The 25760-nt window shown below is 47.0% G+C and overlaps 5 protein-coding genes across 5 annotated transcripts in view; 3 read left to right on the top strand and 2 right to left on the bottom strand.

The window, feature by feature from the left end:
* LOC126559745 (GATA zinc finger domain-containing protein 1-like) overlaps window positions 1-18559 on the bottom strand; it is a 357373-nt gene extending 338814 nt beyond the window's left edge. The window contains exons 1-2 of the mRNA XM_050215921.1: window positions 18152-18559; window positions 17657-18065 (exon numbers count right to left, since the gene is read on the bottom strand). Of these exons, the coding sequence (XP_050071878.1) occupies window positions 17673-18065; window positions 18152-18559 (801 nt within the window). The 3' untranslated portion in view covers window positions 17657-17672. The remainder of the gene's footprint in view (window positions 1-17656; window positions 18066-18151) is intronic.
* The window catches only part of LOC126568348 (vacuolar protein sorting-associated protein 16 homolog), a 335612-nt gene that overhangs the window by 242995 nt on the left and 66857 nt on the right, over window positions 1-25760 (bottom strand). The window lies entirely within an intron of this gene.
* LOC126562733 (peptidoglycan-recognition protein 2-like) lies at window positions 2796-3699 on the top strand. The gene is made up of 3 exons (XM_050219313.1): window positions 2796-2865; window positions 2935-3172; window positions 3399-3699. Exons 1-3 carry the CDS (start codon window positions 2796-2798, stop codon window positions 3697-3699), a joined length of 609 nt encoding a protein of 202 aa, XP_050075270.1.
* LOC126562032 (homeobox protein cut-like) lies at window positions 5844-15351 on the top strand. The gene is made up of 7 exons (XM_050218446.1): window positions 5844-7227; window positions 7699-7981; window positions 8079-8174; window positions 13965-14136; window positions 14212-14373; window positions 14712-15060; window positions 15144-15351. Exons 1-7 carry the CDS (start codon window positions 5844-5846, stop codon window positions 15332-15334), a joined length of 2637 nt encoding a protein of 878 aa, XP_050074403.1. The 3' UTR covers window positions 15335-15351.
* Window positions 20326-23235, top strand: LOC126562103 (nose resistant to fluoxetine protein 6-like). The gene is made up of 5 exons (XM_050218526.1): window positions 20326-20545; window positions 21097-21481; window positions 21571-21862; window positions 21947-23060; window positions 23138-23235. The coding sequence occupies exons 1-5, from the start codon at window positions 20335-20337 to the stop codon at window positions 23233-23235; spliced, it is 2100 nt and encodes a 699-aa protein (XP_050074483.1). The 5' UTR covers window positions 20326-20334.

Raw genomic sequence — 25760 nt, 5'->3', positions numbered from 1 at the left:
TTTACCTTTAACTGTGCGCCAAATCAGCGATGTATACCTAATGCTGCTCGTGCACACTGGGATGAAAGGTGGACAGAAAGGTGAAGGTAAATTGAATTAAGTAATAATACCCGAGGATGGGCTAAATGCTGAAGCTGAGGAATCAAATACTTCTGTTGATATAGTCAAACTAGACGGCAGAATCTTTATAGTTCGCCAGAGCGCACAAAGACATTCTGAGGCGTGGAAAGATCCCAATGCAGTTTTTAAGCATTTGCACCCTGTTTTGCAAATAATTTGAACCATTTGTTGGGCTGGTTAGGGCTTGTAGAGATGTCTAAAATATTTCGAGACAGAGTACAAACCTGATCCGAACTCTCTGATCATCCGATCCCTGCTAGTGAATAATTATTACATATTTTTAATCGCGAAAAAATGGCGGATAATATAGTTAAATCTACTGGTGCTGTGTTGGTGTTTACCTGAACTTTCCAATCTTTGACAGGGTAGGCAAGATCATAATTAAGCATCAAGACAAAGTAGACTTAGGGTAATATTTGAATGGTTGAATTTCCTGGATTATAAGGTGCTCCATAATCGGTCCATAATAGGTCCAGAGCTAATCCAGGTATCTGTCAAGCTGGTTTAATGCTCGATAAGCCTTCCTTCTAGATCATTTATCGTATCTGCTCGATTTAACCGATAACCTAACCTCAAAAATATAACCCTCTCCCCCGGCGTAATCTCACCCGATCCCACCGTGCCCATATGGTCTACGTGCGCATCTAATTTTTTAATAACATTTTCCCACCTGTTTTACATTCCAGAGCTGATTTTTGCGCAATCGTGCATCGTGAACATTCACCTCGATCGGTCTTCCGAAATTGTTGGTACCGTCGTGCTGTATGCTGAGTGCCGCCTGCCCCCGGTAGAGCGTACCCTAAATGAAGGGCTTTTGACAACGGACTACGGTTGGACCGCTTGCAGATCAAGTGATACGGAAAGCAAACAATAGTGCACCAAACCCCGGTTTGCACTCGCTAATGACCGTCTTGGAGAGCATCGGTGCATCGTCACATCGGTGCATCAGGTGCATTAATGCTGTGGTGTGGGTGTTGTGTTGCTAGCACAACAGTTGCTAGCGTTTGGGTTGAGTGATTTGGTGCATTTGCATCAACAGCAGAAGAAGAGTCACGGAAACCTCCTCTCGCCGCACGCTAAACCATTCGTTGGTGTTAAGGGGTTTTCCATAGACATCTTCAATCGAAACCATTTCTTCACCCAAAAACCATCTATACCAACCGCCTGCCCTGTGTTCGCGAACGATCGTAAACGAAACCCACAGCTTCCTGGTAGACGGGTGCGCATCGTCTGCACGAGATTGGCGTGTCTTGCACCGCACACGAGCGTCCCGTGCGTTTTGTGGTTTGCCAACGATACACCCCTATTATGAGTCGGCGGGAGAATTCTCGACCAGCGTAAGCAGGCGCCCCCCAAAAGCGCTGCGTGATCCAAACAGCTCCCGCGTGAAGTTGTGCGCGGTTTATGACGCGTGAAGTCACGCGCTAAAGTCAACTCGTGTGGCATCCGCCGTACACAATGCAGCGGTGCAGATGTAAATAGTTTGGCGCACCGTATGCTAATCGGGAGCGTGTGAAGCACACAAAATGGGTGAACCTCGGTGTGGTGCTTGTACGATAAGATGCGCCTGATATCGAAACCATGCGGTTAAAGTGAAGGTGGATTACGCAACCTGCATTCGCCAAAAAGGGAGCGTATGTTTGCGAAAGATGTCTGCGTGTGGGCGGACAGATAAGCGAAATGTGCAGGTGAACCTTAAATTGATGTAGACAACGTAAACTGATACTTCTTCCGGATTTAATTTTGAAGAGTTGAAGGGAACGGCGGAATGGCGGGAATGGCTAAAGGGATCCCAAAAACTCTCTGAATATTCCATCCACCAGCACCATTCCTACCAGAGGATTGGATCATATCTGTTGACGACGCGTTGGGATGACAGGAGGTCGGAAGGATCCACCCAAAGACTTACAGCACAGTTTGCCTAATCTATCCTTTTTTTTCGAGTCTTTTCGTTGCAGCCTTTCATTCATCCCTTAAAAGCAAACAAAGCGCCATATTGTTCGCTACATCCAGCACATGCGCTCTAGTGTTCTAACAAGGGTGTGCATACCCAGCAGCTCAAAAATTCTTTAGAACCGCCTCATTATACAAACTTACTGTGGAAAACTACGACGCTTTAATATTCCCAAGAAGTAACACTTTTTCTTCAATCTTTTAGCCTCATAAAACTCCCCGTACGCTTTATAATCTTTCTTGGACGGGAATACCTTCTTTTTTTTGTTACCCATCGGATCTCTGCGTTTGGGGGGGGATTCACTCTTGGCCGGTTCTCGCTGCTTCATTTTAGCGTATTTACGCCGTCCGCAGCCCGGTAGAAACGAAGGCATCAAAAGCGGAATCGGACAAAGATGCTGATGTCTCATGCACAACGCACCGCAGCAAACACACATACACGCAACACATGCGACGCGCGTGGAAGGTCTAGAAATTCCGGTTCCCAGTCGTTGCTCTGCTCTGCTGCACCAAACTCGGCCCTCCAAAAAGTGCGCGTGTTCTACGGCGTTTCTACTGTCATCGTTGTTCTAGAGCTTTGTGTAGTTGTGTAAACCAGCGGACGAGATTAGACGGTGTGTCCGGTGCGGTTGACGGTGTACGGCGATAAGAACGATCCGTCAGCTAGACGCTACAAAACAAAAACCACACATTAGCAACAAAACATACAGCGAAGCGTAAGAATGGTGGCGTACTGGAGCATCTCGCGTTACCTGATTGTTGTGCTGTACTGCTTGCTTTCATCCTCCAATGGTGCGTATATGCAAGCTTTCTCACTTCGTTAATACTCATCCAGCTCTGGTCTAATGGTTCCACACTCAGTGACGATCGGGCAGGAAGATGCCGCACCAGAACCCGCGTGCCCGACCATGGTGAAGCGGGCCCAATGGGGGGCAAACAAATCCAGCAACGTCACGTATCAGCTGAAACCGGTTGCGAACGTCATCGTGCATCACACGACGGGCGAACGTTGCACCAGCGTCCAGACCTGTAAGGAGATGGTGCGGAACATACAAACCTTCCACCAGACGCAGAACCGTTGGAGTGACATCGGTTACAAGTGAGAATATCTTCCTGTATATTGTACTCCACAATAATGCCTAACGCTTGCACCCGAACGCTCTACTGATGATTGACAGCACTCTTGCTTGCTGCCAAACTACTACGTCTACTACAGCGCGTACTACTGCTGCTACTCTCTTCTGTATCGCTCTTCAATCTATCGTCTATCGTTAGTTCTCACTCGCTCACAAACACAAACATACTCCTCTGCTCGCTCGTTCTAGTTTTCTGATCGGCACCGGTAACATATACGAGGGTATTGGTTGGCATCGGGCTGGTGCGCACCTGCGGGGCTACAACGACAAATCGATCGGTGTGGCCTTCCTCGGGAACTTCGACCAGGACCGACCGACAGCCCGTAGCCTCGAACTGCTCGCCCGGTTGCTGCAGTGTGGCGTCGAGACGGGTGAACTTGCTGACGACTATCGGCTGTACGGTGCACGGCAGCTCCAAGCCACCAACAGCCCGGGGAAATTGTTGTACGCGAAGCTGCAAACGTTTGACCACTGGCAGGCGGATGCATAGACGGAGGTGTTGAGAACTCTTTGCTACTTATATGCGAACTTGCCAATAAAGCCTCGAAACATATATTTCCAAAAGAAAAACCAACTTAACTCTAGATTTACTTTACGTAAATACTGACAAACGTAATGCTCCGGCGCCATGTTTGCGGATACAACTGTTAAGATTGTAATCTCCAGCCCTTATCAGCTCGTTGGCGTTCCTTTACGTCGCAAGTAATTTGTCTACTGCTGCGGCGTCTACTTTACGAACGTAGAACTTTACCCCAAAAATCTCGGCTTGCGTGCGTCGTAACAGTTTTCCAGTCTGTTGTCAATGCACGCACGCCGTGCAAAACAATGCCAGCCATTTCCCGATGTATTGTGGTTGTTCGTGTCACTGTTCATTTGACGTAGATAAGTAACGCAGATAAGCAACGAGTAGTGGTTGTACTACTGTTGGGACAGTAGGAATGTACGTACATGGTAGCCAAGATCTGATCCACCTTATAGAACCCTTTTCAAGCCTTTCTAAATTCTTATCCCTAGCTGTGTAGTGAAGATGCCTCCAGAAGAAGCCGAATTTCGGGATTGATTATTGCCTACAGTAAACCTGCTCCTACTCAATTTCTCTTCTTGATCCTGCTTTCGCACCATGTGCATCAAATCATTCACTTCGTCCAGAAAACTTTTTTCGTCCATTGGAAATTTTGAGGCGAGGGGGGCTTCCTTGTTCCTTTTTCGAACCACATGCCGATTTCGTTTTGCATTACCCCCCTCTCCATTCTCTCTATTCTCTCTCTCTCTCCCTCCTTCCCTCCCTCTCTTTCTTATTGCCTCGAGTCTTTCATGCGCAACCGATTACCGATTCGGAGGAGCAAAGGGAAAAAAAGGCTACGAAAACGCAGTCACATCGTCACGGTTCACCAGACCCAGGACATCGACATCGGGACAATCGTGCCCTGAACGAAACGGACCTAGCTGCACAGTGCGAGGCTCGAGGTTGGATGTCAGGAGCGTCCCTTCGCGGAGTCAAATTTTGTCAAAGTGTGTTTTTTTCCTTTTTCATTGGCTTTTTTGTTTCGCTCATGTTTATGTGCTCGGTACTTTGCCTGTTTCCAGGCAAAGTACGTACGGCGGTATATGGTAAGGGATGTGGAAGAAGAGAGCGAGAGGGGGTGGAGGTGAATTTGAGGGGGTTCACCTAGTACCAGGAACCAAGCTCGTGGCGGGCGGAAGGGGCCACACCACACCAGATGAGAAAGCGAGACGGCACGGCTGATTGGGTCCCGTGCCCGAGGTTTTGCACGGGAAAAGGACGAACACGGTCTAGGACCTTATTTGCCCACAGCTTCATCGAGCGGCATGCGCTTGCGTTTCCGGCAGTGTTCTTCGGCTGCACGAAGGAAGCGGATGGGAAGAACGAGCGAACAAACTGCCGCGAGGACCGTTGCGTCAACTCGTGCGACCCCACTCGTGGTGCGAGAGCAGCAGTAACAGCAGCCGCTGCAATAGTGTACAAGCTGGCATCTTTCTGGCAGAGGTGTGCTGAGCCTTTCGATATCCTGAACTCTCGGGTCGTCTAAATAGTGCAAGAAATCGAAGCGCAATATCTGTGTAATTTCCAGACCCACGGCAACCCCGTACGAAAATCTCCCCCAAGTGTTGTGTAAGCAAAAGATCTCGTGGCAGTGTGCTGCTGTCTCTTTCGCGAGAGTAAATTGCGTCGCATGTTGAAATTTCGCCAACGCAAGGTACAAGATTTTTGGAACCTCTAAGGATAGGAATGGTGCGACGAAATAACAGCGATGCCGCGGTTGCATGACGCGAACCTTGAGCCTTCAATATAGGCAGAAAACTACAGCGAAAAACTTCCCGAGACATGGATTGCTGGTGCTGCTGTGATTGGACGCCATCTTGGAAATGATGTTGGTGCGGCGCGGGTTCGTTTAGTACGATGTAGCTTTATTGCGACGACGTTCAGGGAATTTTTGACTTTGAAGTGCGAAGATTTTTCCGTGGAAAGATACTGCTACATGTGCACAGCCCTCATTTTCACTGTTCGCATGTATTTAATTCTGTGTTGTGAAATCGTCCCTTGTGTCCTAGAATAACTCTGAAGTGTTGTGAAACCTAAATAATAAAAAAAGCATCAGTTACCGCTGCACAATGCAGCGTTCCAGCTCATTGTATGTGGCTCCTAACTGTGGAGGGCCGTCCGTAACGATTCCTCCACTGCTTACCACATTGAGCAGCAATCCAGACCATCACCATCACCACCACCATAACCACCATCAGCAGCAGCAACAGCACCAACATTACAGCGTCGTCACTCCAATCGATACGATTACGTTGGAAGCCAATCTTCACAGTCCTACATCCGGGCGTGGGTCGCTGAAGCGCAAACTTCCAATCTCCGAGCTGGAGGATCACTTTCCCGTCTCGGTCACGGTGGCACCGTACGCAACCCTCCCGGATACCGTCACCATCAATGGGCCGCTAGTGACGAAGCAGCGCAAGGACATTGATACTGGCGCCGGTATTGGTGTGGAGTTGCACGAGTTCCCGGCGTTCGGGCAAGCCTTCCAAGGTGTGTCCGGCATTGGGCAGTTCTACGTGATTGGCCCAAACGATACGAACAACAACAATCCAGCAAATCCGTTGAGCGACGCGCATGACCCGCATCACCAGCAGCTAGCGACGTACATCTACGACGCGCCTGGTGAGCTAGATGCCGGTGCAGAGGATGCGGAGGTCATACCGATCAGTGAGCATCATCTAACATCCACCGTGCTGGCGCCGGTTGTTAGTGACGTGGTACACCACACGAACGGTATCGTGCTGACCGATATAAGCTCCTCCACCTGGACCAGTACGGCGGAGCTGCTCGATCTGGACCGTAAAGGGTCGTCGACCATACCTACCAACGTGCATCATCATCGCTACTCCATTGTGAGTACCGAGCATCATCATCATCATCAGCAGCAGCAGCAGCTACAGCAGCAACATCAACAAAACAGCCATCAACAACATCACCAACAACATCACCATCATCAGCAGCAACACCCGCATCTTACCTCACAGCATCAGCATCAGCAGCAGCAACACCTTCACCATCACCACCACCACCAGCCATTGCTTCATGTACCGTCGATGCACACACACCATCAACCTCAGCAACAATCGACAACATCCTCCCCCTCGTCTCCGCGGCCTCCGCCACCACCACCTCCTCCTCCACCACCGCCACCTCCAGCGCCAACCACATCCTCAGCAAATGCCGAACATGTGCACACACATCGCAACAATCAAGACGTGAATCAGCAGTACAGTGGCGGTGGTGGTGGTGGTGGTACTACGGGAGGTAACAGTAGCCCGTACAATGGTACCAACAATCAGAGTTCGGCCAGCAACTGGTCGAATTCGGGTGAACCGTGTCGGTCCACGTCGGGTGGTAGCAGTCCACGGCGCACAGAAGCGACAACCACCACCTCAGCGTCGACAACTCCTGCCAGCGTGCTCACAAATGGTATGAAGACACCCGAACGCTTAGGTAAGATCTCTCATCAGCTGAGCTCGTCCTTTTGGAGCATCCATTCGAGCATATCGATTGCATTAAAGCGGCGTAGGGTCCTAGGGGCCGGAAATTAAACTACAAAACCTATTGGATTCAAAAACACAGGAAACAATAACGGATGCGTGAATGTCGCGTGCGCCGTCTGTTCCTGTTTTTGTTTGTTGTCCGAAAGGCTTGTCACGCTTCGGCGCAGACCAGCGGTGCGTGAAATTGTTTACCAATTTAGGCAAGTTCACGCGCTTTCCAAGCTGCCCAGCCCTATGGTTTTGGGTCCGTGAAGGTGCTGAAAATTGGAAACAATCTAGCCGACAGGCATGACGCAGGTTGCATGCGTTGAGGACCCCTCCACCTAAACCTGGGAGAAGTTTTCCCACACACTTACACACTTGTCTACTAATTTCTGTTAACCACCCAACCTCCCTCCCCTCCTCCCCTGCTTCTCCCCAGCATCACAAACCCCAGACACACCAGAAGACTGCAAGAATCTGTCATGGTTGCTCAACTTCAAGCTGGATGACATCCCGAACCTATCGCCCCGCTCCAATCGGAAGCAGCGTTCGAAAGCGTTTGCCCCCGGGGCAGGACCGGGCACAGCGAATCAGGAGTGTGCCGCTGCTGGCGGCGGTAGTGGTAGCGGTGGCCTGGGCGGTGAATCCGGTACAGTTGCCATCGAGGAGGGTGATCTAAACGTAGGCGAGAACGTTACGATCGAAAGCAGTAATGGCAAATCGTAAGTACGCTGTGTGTTTGGGCAAGCATTTACGACGGGGGTTGTGTTGATATGCGTGTTTTGTTTTGTTTTTTTTTTTTTTGTACTACCTCTCCAGACCTAAGAAGCCACCGTTCACGTACACCGAGCTAATAGAGTACGCACTGGAGGAGCAGGGTGATCTAACCGTGGCCGCTATCTACCAGTGGATCTCGTAAGTATTGACAGTTTGCGTTACATGGAGTGCAGCTAGCCTTTGGGGAGTCCTGAGCCCACCCTGGGGAGGGCTTCGGAGGACCTAACCTACAAACATTGCTTTAATAATAGCTCCCGGACGCTGATTACCGCAGGCCAAACAATTCGCTAACGCAAACAAGTAAACAGTGCTGTAGACAACAACACGTTGCCCCATACGCTCTACACACTCCCAATCGGAGAAAGAAAGTGAAAGCATAGTTTTTTTTTTTCAAGATGGCGGCTAGTGTGGATGCCCCTGTTCCATCCTTTAAGTGAATTTTATATTGGTTTTTAACTCAGCTCCAGTAAATGTCCTTTGCGGTTAATTTTCTCATCCAAATTTGACCCCTGCACCCATGTTTCATCTACATTACCAGGGCCGCCTATTACAAACGGTCAAGCGCTCCCTCTGATTGGTCAGTGTCAATAGAGTTTCGACCATTTGCCGGACACTACACACCTCGTCTATTGCGGTTTTGCTTCACTGCTCCAGTTAGCCCTGCTCGCTCCCGTCCGTGGGCCTATCTAACGACATGGCATCCGCCTGCTCCGGTTCCAAGCTCGTTGTGCGCAGGTCTGTGAACGTCCTTCCAGCGAAAAACCATAAAGAACCCCCGAAAAAAAAAGAATTGGAAAAAAAGGGAAGCAATTGTCCCTTGTTTCATACGTACCGGAGCGAGATGCCTTCGTTCAGCACGCGTGTGGCGTTTCTTTCTTTTCCCCCGCGCGCTGTGCGATTTGGATGTAAAAACGGCATGGTGCTCCGGACCCGGTAAGATCCATTTTGTTTCACCCCTGTGGGCAGGATGTGTTCACCCCTCAACGCGCTTTGCCGATTGCAACCCTCGGCTAGAGGCACCTTCAATTGTTCACTTACCCAAAACGGGGGACCAATCCAACAATTTTCCATTTTCTTTTGCTCCCGTTTTTTTTGTACGCGTGTGTGTGTGTGACACAGCGCACCCCTATTTGCCTGTTTGCTGGCTGTATGGTACATTCGCTACCGGTTTGTGTTTTTATTTTGCTTTTGGTTCGATAACATTTCCACGTGTTCGCTACTTATTGCACAATTGGGGAATATTTTCTTTAAAAAATTAGAAAACAAACTCATTTTTAAACCATAAAGTTAAAAGTGTCAAAATACGTCATCTTCTTTAGTGACACATCGATAGGAGGAAAAGCATCACGCAGACTATCGTCAAACAGGTCGAACGAGGAGGACATATTTTATTGCTACTCGTCACTAACGCACAACGTTGTGCCGAAAACGAATGCATAAAACGTACTACTGTATTGTAGACAGTTTTCTACTGTGCCGCCCGCACGCTCAAAATGGTGACAAAATTTACCCTCCAGCAAAGTACGGGAAATCGGTGAGGAAAGCTCGTATGGGTAAGCGTGGGTGATGAAAAATGGTCGCCATTAACGAGAAAACGATTCGTTTCCCCGTTCCAAGCACCGTACCGTATGGCAATAATGGTAGTAAAGTGCATTTGTCATTCCGTTTGACAGTTGGGATACGCTGTGTTAGTAGTCAGCTACTACTACTACTACTACGGGGGAAGCTGTACGAACGCGTTGACACAGTTGCGAGCAACGCAAATGCAGTCATAATGCTTCCGACTGCTCTCGGTTCGTTGAAGTTCAATCGAATCCTAAATGATCCACATGACTTGTAATGTTGCATCCTCAACTCTCGCATGTATCTGCAATTTCCTGTATCGCTCGTAATTTGAAGCAAACGCGTAACACCGTTTACGGCTCAAAAACGAACTCCTTCCCTTCGTGTAAGTGCTCAGGACACGCGGAAACAGCTCTAGCAGCTAGGGGAACAGGTAGTTTCGGGTCAATTTCCATTTTATCGCTACTTTGCACACGAACCCCTCCACGATGCTCCCGTTACGCTCGAACGAACCGAAGGAAATATGCTCACCCTCCCAAAGGAGGAAAAAATATGATACCGAAATAACTTGCGCCCGACCCGAATAATCTAGGAGTGGCACATCCCAACCCCTACCATACCGGACCTGTGACCCTGGGGATCACCAACATCATGAATATGAGGGGGAGGGGGGGGGGGGTTGGTTCTCGTGAAATATGGGAACTTATATGTGTGGTTCTGATCGCATGTCACCTGTTCGTTCACGAAAACCTGCCTGCGTTACGCTAGCGGGGATAGAGGGTCAGGCCAGAAGGTCCTTGTCAGGTTGGGCACATTATTTTTCTATTATGCTTCCCCACTGTGACGCGAAACAATCGATGGTTTCCGGTTGATTGGGCTTCCAAATCTGGGTGCAGACTTGGAAGCCGAAATGCAATGCCACCAGGTTGTTGCAGCCTGGCCGCCTTGACAGGTCCCGGTGGGGGGGAGGGGGAGGGAGGGGAATTCCCTCGCCCCTTCGAAATGAAATTGGGATGTATGTCTGCATAATAGCCACGGCATGTTCTTGAGCAAGAGTTCAGCCTTACAACGAACGCTGGAAGACGGAAACATGGCGCAGTTTTTGAATTTCCCGAACAGCTCTGCAATGTGATTCCGATGGCTCGCGTACCCGCGATTTACACATACCCCCCCCCCCCCCCCCCCCCCTTTGCAGGCGCAGGCTCTGGAGATACCCTTTTCCAAACTACATTGTGAGCAAGACGTCCTCCAGCTTTCTTCCTAGCCTTCCCGAGCCTCGGAAAGACAACAGCAAAAAAATGGACCTGGCATAATCCACCGCTCCGGTCTATATAACTGTTCTGCACATTGAACCCCCTCCCCCCCCCCCCCATCCTCCCCCGTGAAGCCCGTTAGGGCATCAACGTCAATCGCAGTGCCTGATTTATAACGCTGTCATTCCATTTTTCATTTTCGCTTTTCGCCGCTCCACAACTTGGTTGGCCCCTTGCCGCGAATACAATCCCCAAGCGAACAGGCCTGGAACACAGCACACAGCACTGCAACGGTTTCACTGCTACCGTTACGCGTATGGCGTAAAGACTTCATTACTATAAACTGCACACACCCGAAAATCTGGGGCTTTCCGTCTGGGCATGTGGGAAACGTCTGGGGCTGATACTCGCGGGGTACGTGCATTACAACACACAGGAAGTTGCCGGAATTGTGTGGATCTCTCGTTGGTCACGTTCGGTTAAACGACTCTTTTTGCGAAGAGACGAAGGAGGGCTTCGCTGCGATGGAGACCCTGCTGTAAGGCTTATGATTTATTCGTATATTTATGACCGTAAGAGAGACTGGGCCTTACGGCAGCTTGTGGTAACAGCAGCACGAGAGGGCAAGATTTATAGACCAACCTCTAGGCTTTTTGGTGTACCTCCAGACATCATGGCGGACTCAAAGACACCTCACGGTGGGCACTGGCAAACCAACGATTCAAACTAAAGTCTCATTTCCCTGTCTGCAAACATGTGTCTTTATCTCCATTTTAAGATCACCACGAATCTAACAAGCTTGTCTTGGTGGCCATTTTTTTTCTTTGTTCTGCTCCTAGAGCAAATCGATTACGATTTTACGGACCGCCATTCCAAAGACGGTGCATTCCATTTTATTGAAACGCTGGCAGAGCCCTCTATTCCCGGTTATTATGGAATTATTGTGACAGGGAATGGAGAGGCAATGGAGAACCCGATAATGTAATTAGCCCCGAATTGCCATCTTTTATACTAGCAATGTTGCCAATATGATAAAGCTTTCATACCACCACAAATGTGTACGGACAAACAGAAGCGAAGCCATAGCTTCATGACAGTGCACAACGTCCACTGATAGCTGAACCTGCAAGCATTCCATACTCTAACGGAAAATCGATTTGATCGATTAAAACACACACAAAATAAGAAGACAGAGAGAGAGAGAGAGAGAGAGAGAGAGAGAGAGAGAGAGAGAGAGAGAAGGAGCGACCATTTCAGCAGCAGGTGAAATAGTCCGTGCCTGTCCACAAAATGGTGGAAGGGTCGAAGATTTTGGAGCAGAAATTGTCGCTCTGGTTGCCGAATTTTATTTCCCCCTCCCCACAAAAGGGAAGCCAACTATCGAATGCTATGTGGGCTGCTCTTTAACTAGTTATGCCTTCCGTTTTTGGCTGGTGTCAGTCGGTGGAAGCTTCTTCTGGTGCTATGCCGCGACGCTCGCAAAGGAGGAACTGTCATCAAGGTCTGAAGAAGCGTGGATTGAGTTCAAAAGACGCCTGGCAAGAACGAAAAAAAAAAAAATGGTCGAACACTCTAATATCTGAAGGTACCCCAAATTGCGAACGAAGCCCCAAAACCAAAATAGCCCAACAAAAAAAAAAAAAAGAAACATCTCCCCTTGTTCCCACACAGAAATCACCAAATAGCCGCCGTGCCTCGTGCACTGTGCAAATGTCAAACGGAGTGGAGCAAGGTTTTGCCCGGGAGGATGTGCCAATCTTATCGAAGACCAGGCCCCAGGACCAGTGCACGATGAGTAAGAGCAGGCTAACACACGCCAAATGAGCGGGACAAGCAGTATCCTTGCGGTGGAAGAAAGTTGAAATGAAATGGTAGAAGGACGCGGAGGAGTTTGCTCCTTTGCAGTACTGTAATGGTCTGGCAGAAGCCGTGCAAATGTGGGGTCAACAGCAACAACAAAACCAGCAAAGAGGTTAAAGCAAGGTGAAGAAAGTAGAATGAAATGAATGTTTGTTTTTGTGCTGGTGTGGAATTAATCGGACGGATGGTTGTTGTAGTGGTGCTGGTAGAATGTAGACGCTCCAACGCAATCGATGAACACCGCAGTTTAGGACCGCTATAAGAAATCAAGTCATGCTCGGATGGTTCTATCTAGCAGCTGAAGGATTCTTAGCAAATAAATAAAAAAAACAACAACAACAAAATGGTTGCTCGTTTTAAGTAGTAGCTCCACCATTACTAATGTTTACACTACTCACCTGTCACAATCAGCACGTCTTTCAGCAGTCTGTAAAACTGTCTCCGGAAAAGCTTTGACGGACGGTGGACTATATTACAGTCAGTTGCTCCACCAAGTCCTCGCACTCTGTGCACGACTTACGGTCGTTCCATCTCGTTCTCGCGTCATTTTTCTCCATGTTGACAGTTGCACGCAACACCTAAAATGATTAATTCACTGCACCGTCAACAGTGTAAGTGCGTTGGTTGCGTGGGTCTGTGTGGCCCGCATCAAATATGGTAGCAAGCTAGTAGGGTCCCTCGGCGGCAGGTGCGTTACTTGACATTCGGTAGGCTCGTGAAGCGTAATTAAACCAACGTACAGTGCGGGGCGGGCGGAACGGCACAATAAAGTGCATCCACAACAGCGTCGTTCGCTAAGTTGAAAAACGGTATCGCTAGACCGATGGCGAGGAGAAGAAAAAAAAACCCCCATTGAACCGTGTAATCATTTCCACGGCATGAGCACGGGGTGACCCATCTCAACTCGATGGTGGCACCCTTCGTTTCGCCACGGTTCACCGACGTTCGCTCGAAGTTCGGGAAGAGTTTAATTTCGTATCATATGTATTTTATTCCCTCGACCAGTAGTCGTCTCCCCCCCTTTCCGCACTTCTTTTGCTGATCATCAAGCAGCGACAGTTGACATGATCATGACACACAGAACAGGCCACTTACGGGCAACGTTGTCGGGTAAAAGGGTGACTGCTTCCGGTCACAAATTTTGAAGCATTTTAATGGATATGGCTCTCTCTCTCTCTCTCTCTCTCTCTCTCTCTCTCTCTCTCTCTCTCTCTCTCTCCATGCAACACGTGCCAAACAAAATCAACGCTAGTGATCATTTCCCGTACTACAAATCGCATGACGACCGTTGGAAGAACTCCGTCCGCCATAACCTGTCGATTAATCCACACTTTCGCAAGGGTCGCAAATCGTCGCACGGTTCCGGCCACCTATGGACAATCTCTAGCCGCAACTCGGAGGACAATTTTCTCGCCTGGGAGCATGTACGTACGAGCAGGACTCGATACGGTTTTGCAACCAAACCTACATTAATGTATTGCCTTTTTGTACTGTCGCAGAAAAAGCAACGCTTTGAATGGTTTTTCAAGATGGAGGCTAATGCGCGTATGCGAGAGGTCGGCACGAATGACACGATGACGGATGCGGAGGTTGCGGCGGCGACAGCCAGTCTGGCCCAGTACGTTCCCAAATCGCCCACCACAGGCTCACCGGTGAATCAGGTAATTCGATCTCAACTTAGCCCACACAATATTTCGTATCTTATGCCATCTTATGAAGTTTTCTCCAATATGACTTCATATCTCTAGATAGTCGCTTAGTCGCTTGAATCTTCATGTTCAATGTAAACACTATCCAAGTGTCAAGAGGACATTAGGTCTGCTTCTGCTACAACTGAAGTGAAGTTTATCTGCTTGTTTTTACAAGTGGTTCAGAATTATCACATTCTTGGTGAACTGTCTGTGAGCTAACCTGATCACAGAATGCTCAAACTTATATATTACATGCAACGTAATATAACACGACGGATAACTTTAACCACGACGTTTTACATTCACAGTGCATGGAAACGTTAAATTCCGCATCGTCCGAACAGCATCGTCAGCATCTATCTCATACAATGCAACAGCAGCAGCAGCAGCAGCAGCAATCCCATCAGCAGCAACAACATCAGCAGCATCAACAGCATCACCATCACCATCACCAACAGCAGCAGCTAACCGCGACGTATCATGAGGCCCAAACACTGTACGCAGACATTATCACCAGCGCACAGTTTAAGGTGACAGCAAGGACGGAAGAGATCAAACATCCGGACGACGATACCTTCAACGGGTTGCGACGTGGAGGCGATATCCAGATCGATCGTCCAACGCAAACGATCCAGACGTACGAGATGCTCGATTCTGGTAGGTACACAGCCCACAGCGGTAAGCAATGCCGTGCGTGTGTTTATTTATATGCAATTTTTTTTATTCCACATCCACAATAGCGGAGTACAATATTGCCGACTACCTGAACCCGGTGCCGAAGGAGGAAATAGTGCAGGAGTGCGGACTACGCTCGGTGGCACTCGATCCGGCCGAGCTCGGTATCAACATACCGTCCTCCACCGGGCAGGATGACGACATACTGTTCGATGACTTCAATCTCAACTACTTCGGCAACAACATCATGACCTGACGACGTGCTCCAACAGCACAGCAGCATCCACCAACCGTACTAGTTACTCCGCTGCTCGAACCAGTGTTTACACCGCTACCGATCGACGGTACCGTGCAGCAGATCGTCGCCATGATACCAACCACCCTGGTGGCTCCAACGCTTACCGTCAGTACGTCGCAGGATGCGCTCCCGGGTGATGGCGATACACCGCTCTAGTCAGAATATGCTATTTTACTTCCTTCCTTAAACATCTCTGCGCCATCCTCGGTCCTTTGGAGGGGGGGGGGGGGGAGGTTTTGGCAAGAAACAATGAACACTAGTCGTGAAGGAGGAATACCTTTATAATCTTATTGGTTTGTGCCATACTAGTTTGTGCCCGGTTAGTTTTAGCGTATTTGCGTCAATGAAACACTCTAGCGTAATGTTGCGTGCGTGTGTGTGTGTGTGCGTGTTTGCGTGTGCTGGGGTGTTTGTGTGTGAGTGTGTATGTAAGCGCATGTGTGTAGGTGTGTGCGTGTGTGTGTGTGTGCTAATTCATTGAGTTATTTGATAGGGAAAAGGATCCTACCAAAGATTGGTGAAGCTCCGTATTCGCTTCTTCATTTGATCCTTAGATTTTTTCTTAGCATTTCTCTGTCTATCTATCTCTCTATCTTTTTCCAGTTAACGTCTCATTTTGGCTGCTACTTTCCTGATAGTAAGCATACATACAGAACAATCAACGTTCATTATGGCGTTACCCAGAGCACGTGGTCAGTAATGGTAGAATTCGACTGTAAGAAAGGCGAAAACAAATGTAATACAAAACCCATTCGTGCCATTATAATCATCCTCAATCACACCTTATCTTTAATCATACACACAGACATACGCATACACACACACACACACAGTCATACTGTTTCGTAACAATACTGTTCTGGATTCGTATTTCTACGGAGTTTAACTGCTATTATATACTACTTAGTGAATCAACAATCCATACAACTTGTTCTTTTTTTATAAGCAAAAGGGGTTAATTACAAAGGAAAAAGCAGTGGTAAAGTAAAACCCACAAACAATACGTCATTTTTACTCATCGCACAGTAATTGGGGGAGAGGGCACATTTATCGTTCTTAGTAAGTTGTTTTGTGCCGTGTTTCTTTCCGATATGATATCTCTAGCCTTTATTTGTGGTTAAAGTTTCATCATTGAGATGAAATATAAACGATATACTTATAATTAATGTGTTGTTATTAATTGTTCTTTGCTTCAACACGAAAGAAACAATTCGTCCTGCAAGAGCTTCTAAAAACGTGGTTGAATCCAAATTTCCGTTACAAATATTTCGCCATGTAATTTGAATTTGAAATATTTCAATGCTGCCCGCACGGGTGAAATATTTTATCCTATACCAAATTTTGAATACAAATAAATATTTTTGAAGTTTTTTTTTGAGGGAGTAAAATAATTTATTTTATCGTTGTTTCAATCATGTATAATCATTTATTGTTTATATGAGTTTATAAGTAATTCACCTAATGAGTTTAGTTTGCTTCGCTCTAGTTCAGCCATTGTTTTAGCCGTTCTCAGTCCCATGTGCGTGATTTATCGCTTAAGAGAATTGTATGGGTAAAATCGAATTCCCTTCTTAAAAATACGTCAAATCTGTAGAACATTTACTTCTCTGGATTCGTATGAAGTTAAAATTTGTTTCCGCTCGATGACTGCGTGGAAAACTATCATACCGTGGATGTTGAACTGCGATGCTTTAAAACAAAACTATTTTTAAAAGGCTTCCGTTCAATGACCCCCTATCCAACGCGATCCGTTGGCAGATTTAGGTAGTATTAGTTCCCATTCGGACCATTTGCCTGTAGAAGAAGATTCAGTACCCGCCTAACTGTCCAGTAATTTTATGAGTTTTATTTCTGCGCGACAACGACATCCTGATGACCAGTTGTAGCTGCTTCGCATGTAACAACATACTTCTCATTTCTGGAGAAACTCTCTAATGTCTAAGAAGGGACATAAGTCTAACACTCAACAGTCAACACATGTGGTGTTGACAATATGGCGCAAGCCGTCATACTTATAACAAATAAAAATTGAATTCCCATACAATATGTATGAGCTACCCGGAGGCAGGTGGGTTATACAAGCAAGGGTGTATTTTTGGTCATTGAAACGTAGGTTAAATAAACCTTATGCAGGAAGCCAATAATTAATGTAATCTTTTTGACTACAAACTAAAATTTATCAACAATTACTCGCTCCTATGCTTCCAAATGTTTAATAAACACCTCCCGAAGCTTCCCTTCCTTACGTACTCACGTAGCAGCGCACGGGGTTTAATAAACGACCAAAATTACAATTTCAACGTGCCGAGTGTTCCCCGTAGTGTAGGTGACAAATGTTTGTCCACTCGTACTCCGGCACCTCAGTCGACCGGCCGTCCCGTTCCACCGGCCCGTACACATTTGGCCGCGGGAAGGGATGCTGACGGTTGAAGAAGTATCCGTTCGGTGCGTGCATCACGAACCGCATCTGGTCCAAATCTCGCAGCTCATCCTCGTCCGGTCCGACGTGGTAGGTGACCGGATCGAAGCCTTCGTTCGGTGGGGGGCTAGCATCGGTCGGGACCAACCACGTCAGTACGGCACTTTTCTCATTAAAAACATCCACAACGAGACCACGAATTTGGGCGTAGTATGTGTTGTCCTCCACATCGACTAGTGACACAATGTCACCAACCTCATACCAAAAGTTCTACAACAACAACACAAAAAAACCCGTTACCAATGCTACCATTATGGGTTGAAAAATAAAAGAGAAAAAAGCAACCAAATACTTACATCGTGAAACAATTTTGGAACCGATCTGGGGCGAGTTGTTTCGTCGGTAAATTTAAGCTTCATGCCGACCTTTCTTGGTTTGCTGCGGACCGGTTTCTTCAGTGCATTGCGCACCGGTGGCGTCTCGGTACGTTTGACAACTTTGCTTGGTTTGGGTAACAGTGCTGGTTTCGCAAACACGGCATCGTCGGCCGGATTGCTCGCTACCGATACGGAAGACAGGAACGTTTCCGTCCTGTACCCGAGACCGCTCGGACCGGGTACCGGTTCCGGTTCCTGCCTCGGTTCCAACGGTGGATTGCATTGCAGATCGTAGCAATCATCGCACAGCAAACTTCGATCGAGCGTTTTCCACTTCGGGGACACATTCGTGCCGCATATGGAGCATTTCTTATTCTTCGGCGCCATATTGTGCTGTGCCGTGCAATGCAGCTGCCTTTACGCATGTACGGTGTCTGTTTGTCGTTACGAGGAAAAAATCTGCTGCTTGAAAATGAGCTAAAAGAAAGATGATAAAGTTAATCCATTTCACACCGGGAAGCGTCTATTGATTATACTCTACCGTGCGAAATATTATTGTTTTAATAGCGTTGGAAAAAAATGCTCATTCGCTTAATACAAGCGTCGTGTACCGCGCTTGGTAGATTTATTTCTCACTGGACGAACACATCATCTCATCATTTGACATTTATCATTTTATCATTTGACTGGATGAACACAAATCTGTTTATACACTATTTAATATTTTGCCAATCGTGAAGAGAGCTGCTGCAATATCTTTCCGAAGACCTCTTGCTGAGCTACGTGTGTGTTAATATTCTAGCGCTGTTTGTTTACATACAATCGGGTTGCAAGCTGTCAAAATTGCCACAACCGAAATTACCATAGTTCATTCGCGATTGTCACAGTACAACTGTCAAACGTTGCGAGAATTCAAAATGACTGCTAAAACATTTTTACTTCGTTTCAGGACAATCAGCAAACCGGACATCCTGACTGGGGCATTTAATGAGGATGGCAAACGCGTGTCCCGCCAAGAAGGTATTCGTCCCCCACGACTCCCAGTACGGCACGAGGCGGCAGGGAGCACAGCGAGTTAATTGGCTGGATAAAGTGAACCGGGACCCCAGGAGTTTGCTGGAGAATTATTGTTGACCGAGCTATATCACGACGACGTGCTCTATCGTGAGCAGGCCAACGAGATAGACAGACTCCGGCAAGCAGGTACTTCTTCTTCTTCTTCTTGGCTTCCGGCCAAGAAAAACCTCCACGGTCATACCGGCCATCGAATGCCTTACTAGTCTTGCTGATACTATGTATTTCGATAGCTAGACCTCACTTCGGGGAAACGGTTTGGATGGGAGTCATGAGAGCTATCTAAAAAAATGCATACTACTCAGTATATCAACCGCACATAGAACTTCAACACTTCTCTGCAAATATCTAAGCCAGGGTAGAAAGTGGAAATCCTACCCCCTGAGAGTATAAGTGATATGTCTTGATTGAAAAGACGGGAATAGATTATTCTTCATATTAAGTGCCGGCAGCTCCTCCTGTCCTGGCGTCTTACTCTACTCGGCCGTGCAAGACCGCATTGAGCAGGCACCAATCCGGTTTCCAAACGGAACAACAGAAAACGACCCAAGTCATGTCATAATGCTAACGAATGCACACTCAGGACATGAACCTGCAGATTTGTCGCATCATCATGCACCACTCATTCCTTTCAAACTTACAGCGTGCAACCTATACATCTTCTTACCTAAGGTTCAACACATTTGTTTGCATCTTTAAGTAAACTGTTGTGTTACAAACCAGTGAATCAAATCAGGCTATTTGCGGAACCATGACTGTTCCTTTTTTGGGAAACCTCTAGGGAAGCAATGCACAGGCCTACGAAATGGCGAAAGCTCTACCGTTATCGCGTCAAAACCTCTCGAGAGGAGGTTTCTTTAACGATGTGTACTTTGAAATCAGAACGAAATCAAGTACCTTTTAACATAGAAAAACGTAGTCGATTGGTGGAATAACTTGCGCATCCATGGAACAGCCAAGTATAAAACGCCACGCTAATCGACTCGCCCCTACCATTCACTAGTACGATTCGCGGTAGAGAGAAGTTTAGGCGTCAGTACCTTAGAGCGTATCTGCATGCATCCTGCACACATACACACAGTGTAGCTATGTTGCTCTGGTGGTTTTGGCTGTTTGGTGGTTTGATGCCGCACGTGCTTGCGCTAGCCGATCAACGTCCATCAATCGATATCATCGGCAGTGTCGCGAACGGTCTGCAATCACTCGACATCCGTCAGCTGCCGAACGAAACACAGTGCGAACGGCAGCTGCTAGCATTGGCCGTTGGCCTACAGGCGAAAGAGTTTTGGACAGTGAAATGTAAGCTATAGCCACAACTTCAACTTCAAAATAACTGGTTTACAAAACACGCCGCTGAAGGATGGTTTTGCCGCGGGAAAGAACGAGTTACGAGTGGCATCTAGTGGCGAACCAAAAAAAATAAAAAATGGTGCCATTAAAAACAGATCAAGTGCATCCTTCAGGCTTATCGTACACCTGGTTAATCCCGGGCCGTATTATTAACAATCGAACGAAGTGATCCCATCCATTCCCGTGCAAGTGGAAGGAGAAAGTGTCTCGTGCGTCATCTTTTCACTATCTATATTTAATTATCACTGCAAACTAGTGGCATTCTCGCGGGAGCTTTATCTGAAAGGGGGGTAGGCAGACGTATTATTTAATTGCTGCCATAAACTCACTACATATCTGTAATTGCTGCTATTAAGAAAGGGTTATCTTTACAGGTGCACTATTCACTTCTAGATCCTTTCATTAGGTTGGACAGGCTACTGTGTAGCCTTATGCTAGACCGCCATTATGAATGGGGGTGTTTGCGATACTTATACTGTTTTCTCGGTCCCAATTTCCAGTGCTTGACTCCTGGGGCAAATGGCCGGCCGGTATCTTCTCGGGCAATCTGTACGAACTAGGACACTACGATCAGTGTGCCGACTTCCGACATGTCCATACTGCATCGTTTATAGAGCCGCTAGTGGGTCGCTATTGCTTGATGACTGTGCCGCTCCAGAACTTGTTACCCTCGAGACAACCAGCAGCATCTCAGTCAGCGCAACGTATCATGCCTGGATCATCCGGGGATGTATGGGCGGCACATCTTGGTGTTTGTATTCCCGCTTCCTGCACTGCCGAGCGCTTCCAACAGTTTCTCAATACGGTTGCCCCCAATCTACCGCCTGTAACACTTACCTGTAACACTGTTCCATCGTCACTCGGCACTGCACAATGGGTAACGATGTGAGTATACATGTTTGTGGTTACTCCTTTTAGGACCAACCTCTTCTGTCTACAAACCACCTACTAACACGCACGCACACACAATGCAGATCCATTTTCGGTGTAATTGTTCTGTTAGCGGTGGCGAGCACGCTGTACGAAGCAGTCACACTCTGCCGGAGACGTACGCCACACCGAAATCTGATCATCTTTTCACTCTACTGCAATGGAAGGAAACTGTTGGCGACATACCAACGGACCCAGCAGCCGTCTTCCGTCAAGTCGAACACAATCGACTGCCTCAACGGTATACGGGTGATATCGATGGCGTGGGTTGTGTTTAGTCACAACTACGTCCGTATCGCTATGCAGCCCATCATCAACTCACACGTCATACTGCCCGTAAGTAGACAAACAGTACCGGTACCGCTACCAATGATTGTAGTCACTACAGCTTTGCACTATCTATCTATTCCTGTGGCGCAGTGGCTGGAGTCGTACCATAGTGTACTCATCGTCGCGTCTACCGTCTCCGTAGACTCGTTCTTTCTTCTAAGCGGTTTGCTTACCTGCTGGAGCATACTGAACGCACTGGACAAGTGTGGCCGGCTCAACCTGCCTGTGATGTACCTGCACCGTTATCTCCGACTCACACCCGCGCTGGCCGCACTCGTACTCTTCTCCGCCACGCTCATGAAGTACATCGGGTCCGGACCATTTTGGGACGGTGCGATGAGACTTACGGAGGACAGCTGCCAGAAATACTGGTGGTCATCGCTGCTGTACGTGCAGAACTACGTTAACCCGCAGGAGGTGTGTCTCGGTCACACCTGGTACCTTTCCGTCGATATGCAGCTCTACCTTGCCGCACCCTTCATCATCTATCCGCTGTGGCGCTGGGGTCGACGGATGCTGCTCGCAATCGTTGCGCTAATCGCCGCGTCCATGGTGACGGTGTTTGTACTGTTTTTCGTCTACCATTTGCGGCTCTCCTTTCTGGCGGTGGACGACAAACGATTGCGGCACGTGTACACCTACTACCCAACGCACACGCGTGCCGGTGCGTGGTTGGTCGGTGTGATGTATGGGTACGTGTTGCAGCGCACCAAGAAACACTACGTCCTGCTACCGCGCTGGTTTATAGTGCTCGGCTGGACGCTGACCGTGTCCGCCATTTTGGCGATACTGTTCGGCGACCATCCGATCCAGCAGCCGGACTACGAAACTTTACCGCAAGCGGTGGACGCCATCTACGAGTCACTCAGCCGCGTCGGTTGGGCCACGGCGATCGGCTGGATTGTGTTCGCGTGCGTCAACGGGTACGGTGGAGCAATCAATGACTTCCTGGGCGCTACCTTCTGGCAACCGTTGGGGCGCCTGTCCTACACAATCTACCTGCTGCATTTCCCCATCCAAATGATGATGGCCGGCTCGGCCCGGGTGCCTTACTACTTTACGGATCTTTTAGCTGCGTACCAGTTCTGGGGCGACATAGGCTTCACGTTGACGCTCGCGCTCGTCTGGACGTTGTTGTTCGAGTCGCCAATTATCGGACTGGAACGAATGCTGTTTGGGCGACCGTCTCGGCAAGCATCCAAGAGTAAGTGTGCAAATGCGATGCCTGTTATTTGCCGCCCTTCAAACAAACTAGGACATGACAAAACTTTTCCTTTTCAGGCGCGCCAGAGAAGGATGCGACCAGTACAGAAAACAATGGCGACGGAAGAGTGATACCGAAATCTCTCTCGCTAACAATTCAAACTGCACGTATTTAAGGCAGTTTTTTTTAAAGGATTTTTGTTTTACATCCTCACAACGAGGGAATATAAACAGGATATAGTATTCAACACACATCATACGTCACGTCTTCATCGTCACTTCATCTACAAGACCTACCAGCTACTACTACTTAGAAGACTGACAAACAGACAACAACGTGTCGGGCTGTGTTAGATATTCACAAAACAAAATATTTTCTTTATTATGTTGAACAGTAACAGTAAGAATAGTGTTTTGATAACGTTTTGTATAATATGCTGACTACAAATGACACACAGCAGTTTTTGAGTTTTGGATTGGAGTTTTGGATAACTTACTTCTCTTCCCCGTAGCTGCTAGAACCTAACCTTTCGAGGCGCCATTTGCATTTCTTACCAGGGTGGCTGAATTGAAGCTTAGAACTTCTTAAAAATCTATTATAAAAAATAAAACATAAGAAAACTAACAAAAGCCTTCATTATATTTTACTCACTTGTGTTATTGGAGGTTATTTTTGGCCCTGAATTTGCAATTGAACTTTTTTTCCTCTTCTTAAAAACCATTTTCTGATTGTCCTTTTTATGTTGGGATTCAGAGATGTTGAAAGACTGTTTTTTTTTTCGACTAATATATTTCTCGGCGAAATCATTCTATGGTTTGGCCACTAGAAAAGACTCAGGTCAGGTTGTATCTCAAGACATGCGCAGCTCGCATCGTTCTCCACAACATCCATGCTGTATGGTAATATGTGAATTAGTAGTTGTACTTTCAAATTTCCTTTGCGTAATACATTTATGCGTGCAGAGAAGTCGTAATGCAGAAATTCGACCCTTAGCCTGATTAGATATAGTAAAACCGTCTAATAGAATAGATTGTTTTTTTAAGGACAACGTGATAAAAGTTTCTGTAAAGTCAGTTCCACTTGTAGAAAAACACCTTGCTCTTGTGCAATCCTTCTTCCTTTTATCTTAGCAGCTTCGATCCAGCTAATTTTAAACGTCCGCCTGACAGCCCGTTCATATAGTGCGAAAAATCAAAAGCACGGATGATTTTATCGATTATTTTGTAACAAATGTATACGTTTATGTAATCCGAAATCGTCGATAATCCTCCTACAGTGTGAAATCCTAGTCGTGCATTCCTTCACTTGCGATTCTGCATGAGTGTTCGAGACGGGAAACAATGAAAAAAATTAAACCCTCCTCCTTTCGCGGCTTTGCTAGTCTAAATTTTGTTTTCTCGATTCGTGCATTCTAATCATTTAACTTAACCTTTTACGCATATTATATATTTAAAACATCAATAATTAAAAAAAAAACATAACAGGAAAATAAAAACCTTTGGACGATTCCAAACAGGTGGAATTGCGCGATTGCGTGTTGTAAACGATGTTCTCCTATTCTTTAATTTTTTTTTAAACAAAACTACAAAAAATATATATCAATTTAATCAATGAGGAAACAACAAAATACTAAGCATAGTTTTTTGATTGGCGTTCTTTGCAGACGGCCCGGGCTTTTATCACCAACAACCATTGATTCACGGTCGATTATCGGATAATCGTTTGGCTTTTAAAAGTTCTCATTAGGTAAGACTTTCCGTTCAATTCCTACCACTTGCTCGCGTCTCTCTCTCTCTCTCTCTCTCTCTCTCTCTCTCTCCCTCTCTTTATATATATACGCTTCATAATAATCAATAGTTTCATAAACTGCAAAAACACCACCCATACTGCGTGGTTTGTACTAAATTTGCGCGCGGCTCGATATCAAGTTCGTGGAACTCAAGCTCAGTCAGTTTCGAGTGTTCGTGCACAGCTACAAATACGCACCGAAGCAGGCACTACCATGAATTCTGGTGCCTGCCCTGCCTTCCTGAGTAAACCCTTCCGTTGCACAGTACACAACTATTGGTTTTGACACTTGCCTACGCACTAGCCGCGAAACGTATAAATATTTGAAGGAAGAAAAGCTCTACAATTTATGCTCTTTTGCTAACATCGTCCTTCCACCCGAACATTGAATGGCACCGGGCCCTTAAATCTATCTGCCTCGGACGTACTCGTTAGAGTGAGTGTGCGGTTTACAGTAACGCTGTGTGCGCCATCGAAATCACTTCCTAGCTCATCCGAGAGTTTTGCGTTGCCTTAATGTTTAGAGAGAAAACAAAAAACACGGAAATTTATGGCAGTCTGCTTATTTTGTTGTTTTTTGTATAATCATTTCTGTGTTGCTTTAGGTTTGACACTAAAGCATACCAATATATGTATATGTTTCGTTGCTCGGTGCGTAGTGATTGTAACGTCCGTTTTCGTTTTCCAATCATTGACGCCATTTTGCATCATCCGTTTTCCTTTTAATGGCAGAATGGAGTGATTTTGATTCGATGTTTTAGTTGTTTTTGATTTTAAAATCTTTTGTTTTTGGCAACATATAATCACAAGAAACATAAACCACAGGTTCACAAACTTATTGATGTATGAGTTTTCTTTTTCTAATCCTTTTTTTCTACCGTGTTCGTCTCTCGTATGATCGCTCCTAATGCG

Source organism: Anopheles maculipalpis, chromosome X (genome assembly GCF_943734695.1).
Source record: "Anopheles maculipalpis chromosome X, idAnoMacuDA_375_x, whole genome shotgun sequence".
Classification (NCBI taxonomy): domain Eukaryota; kingdom Metazoa; phylum Arthropoda; class Insecta; order Diptera; family Culicidae; genus Anopheles; species Anopheles maculipalpis.
This window is presented reverse-complemented; position numbering and strand designations above follow the sequence as displayed.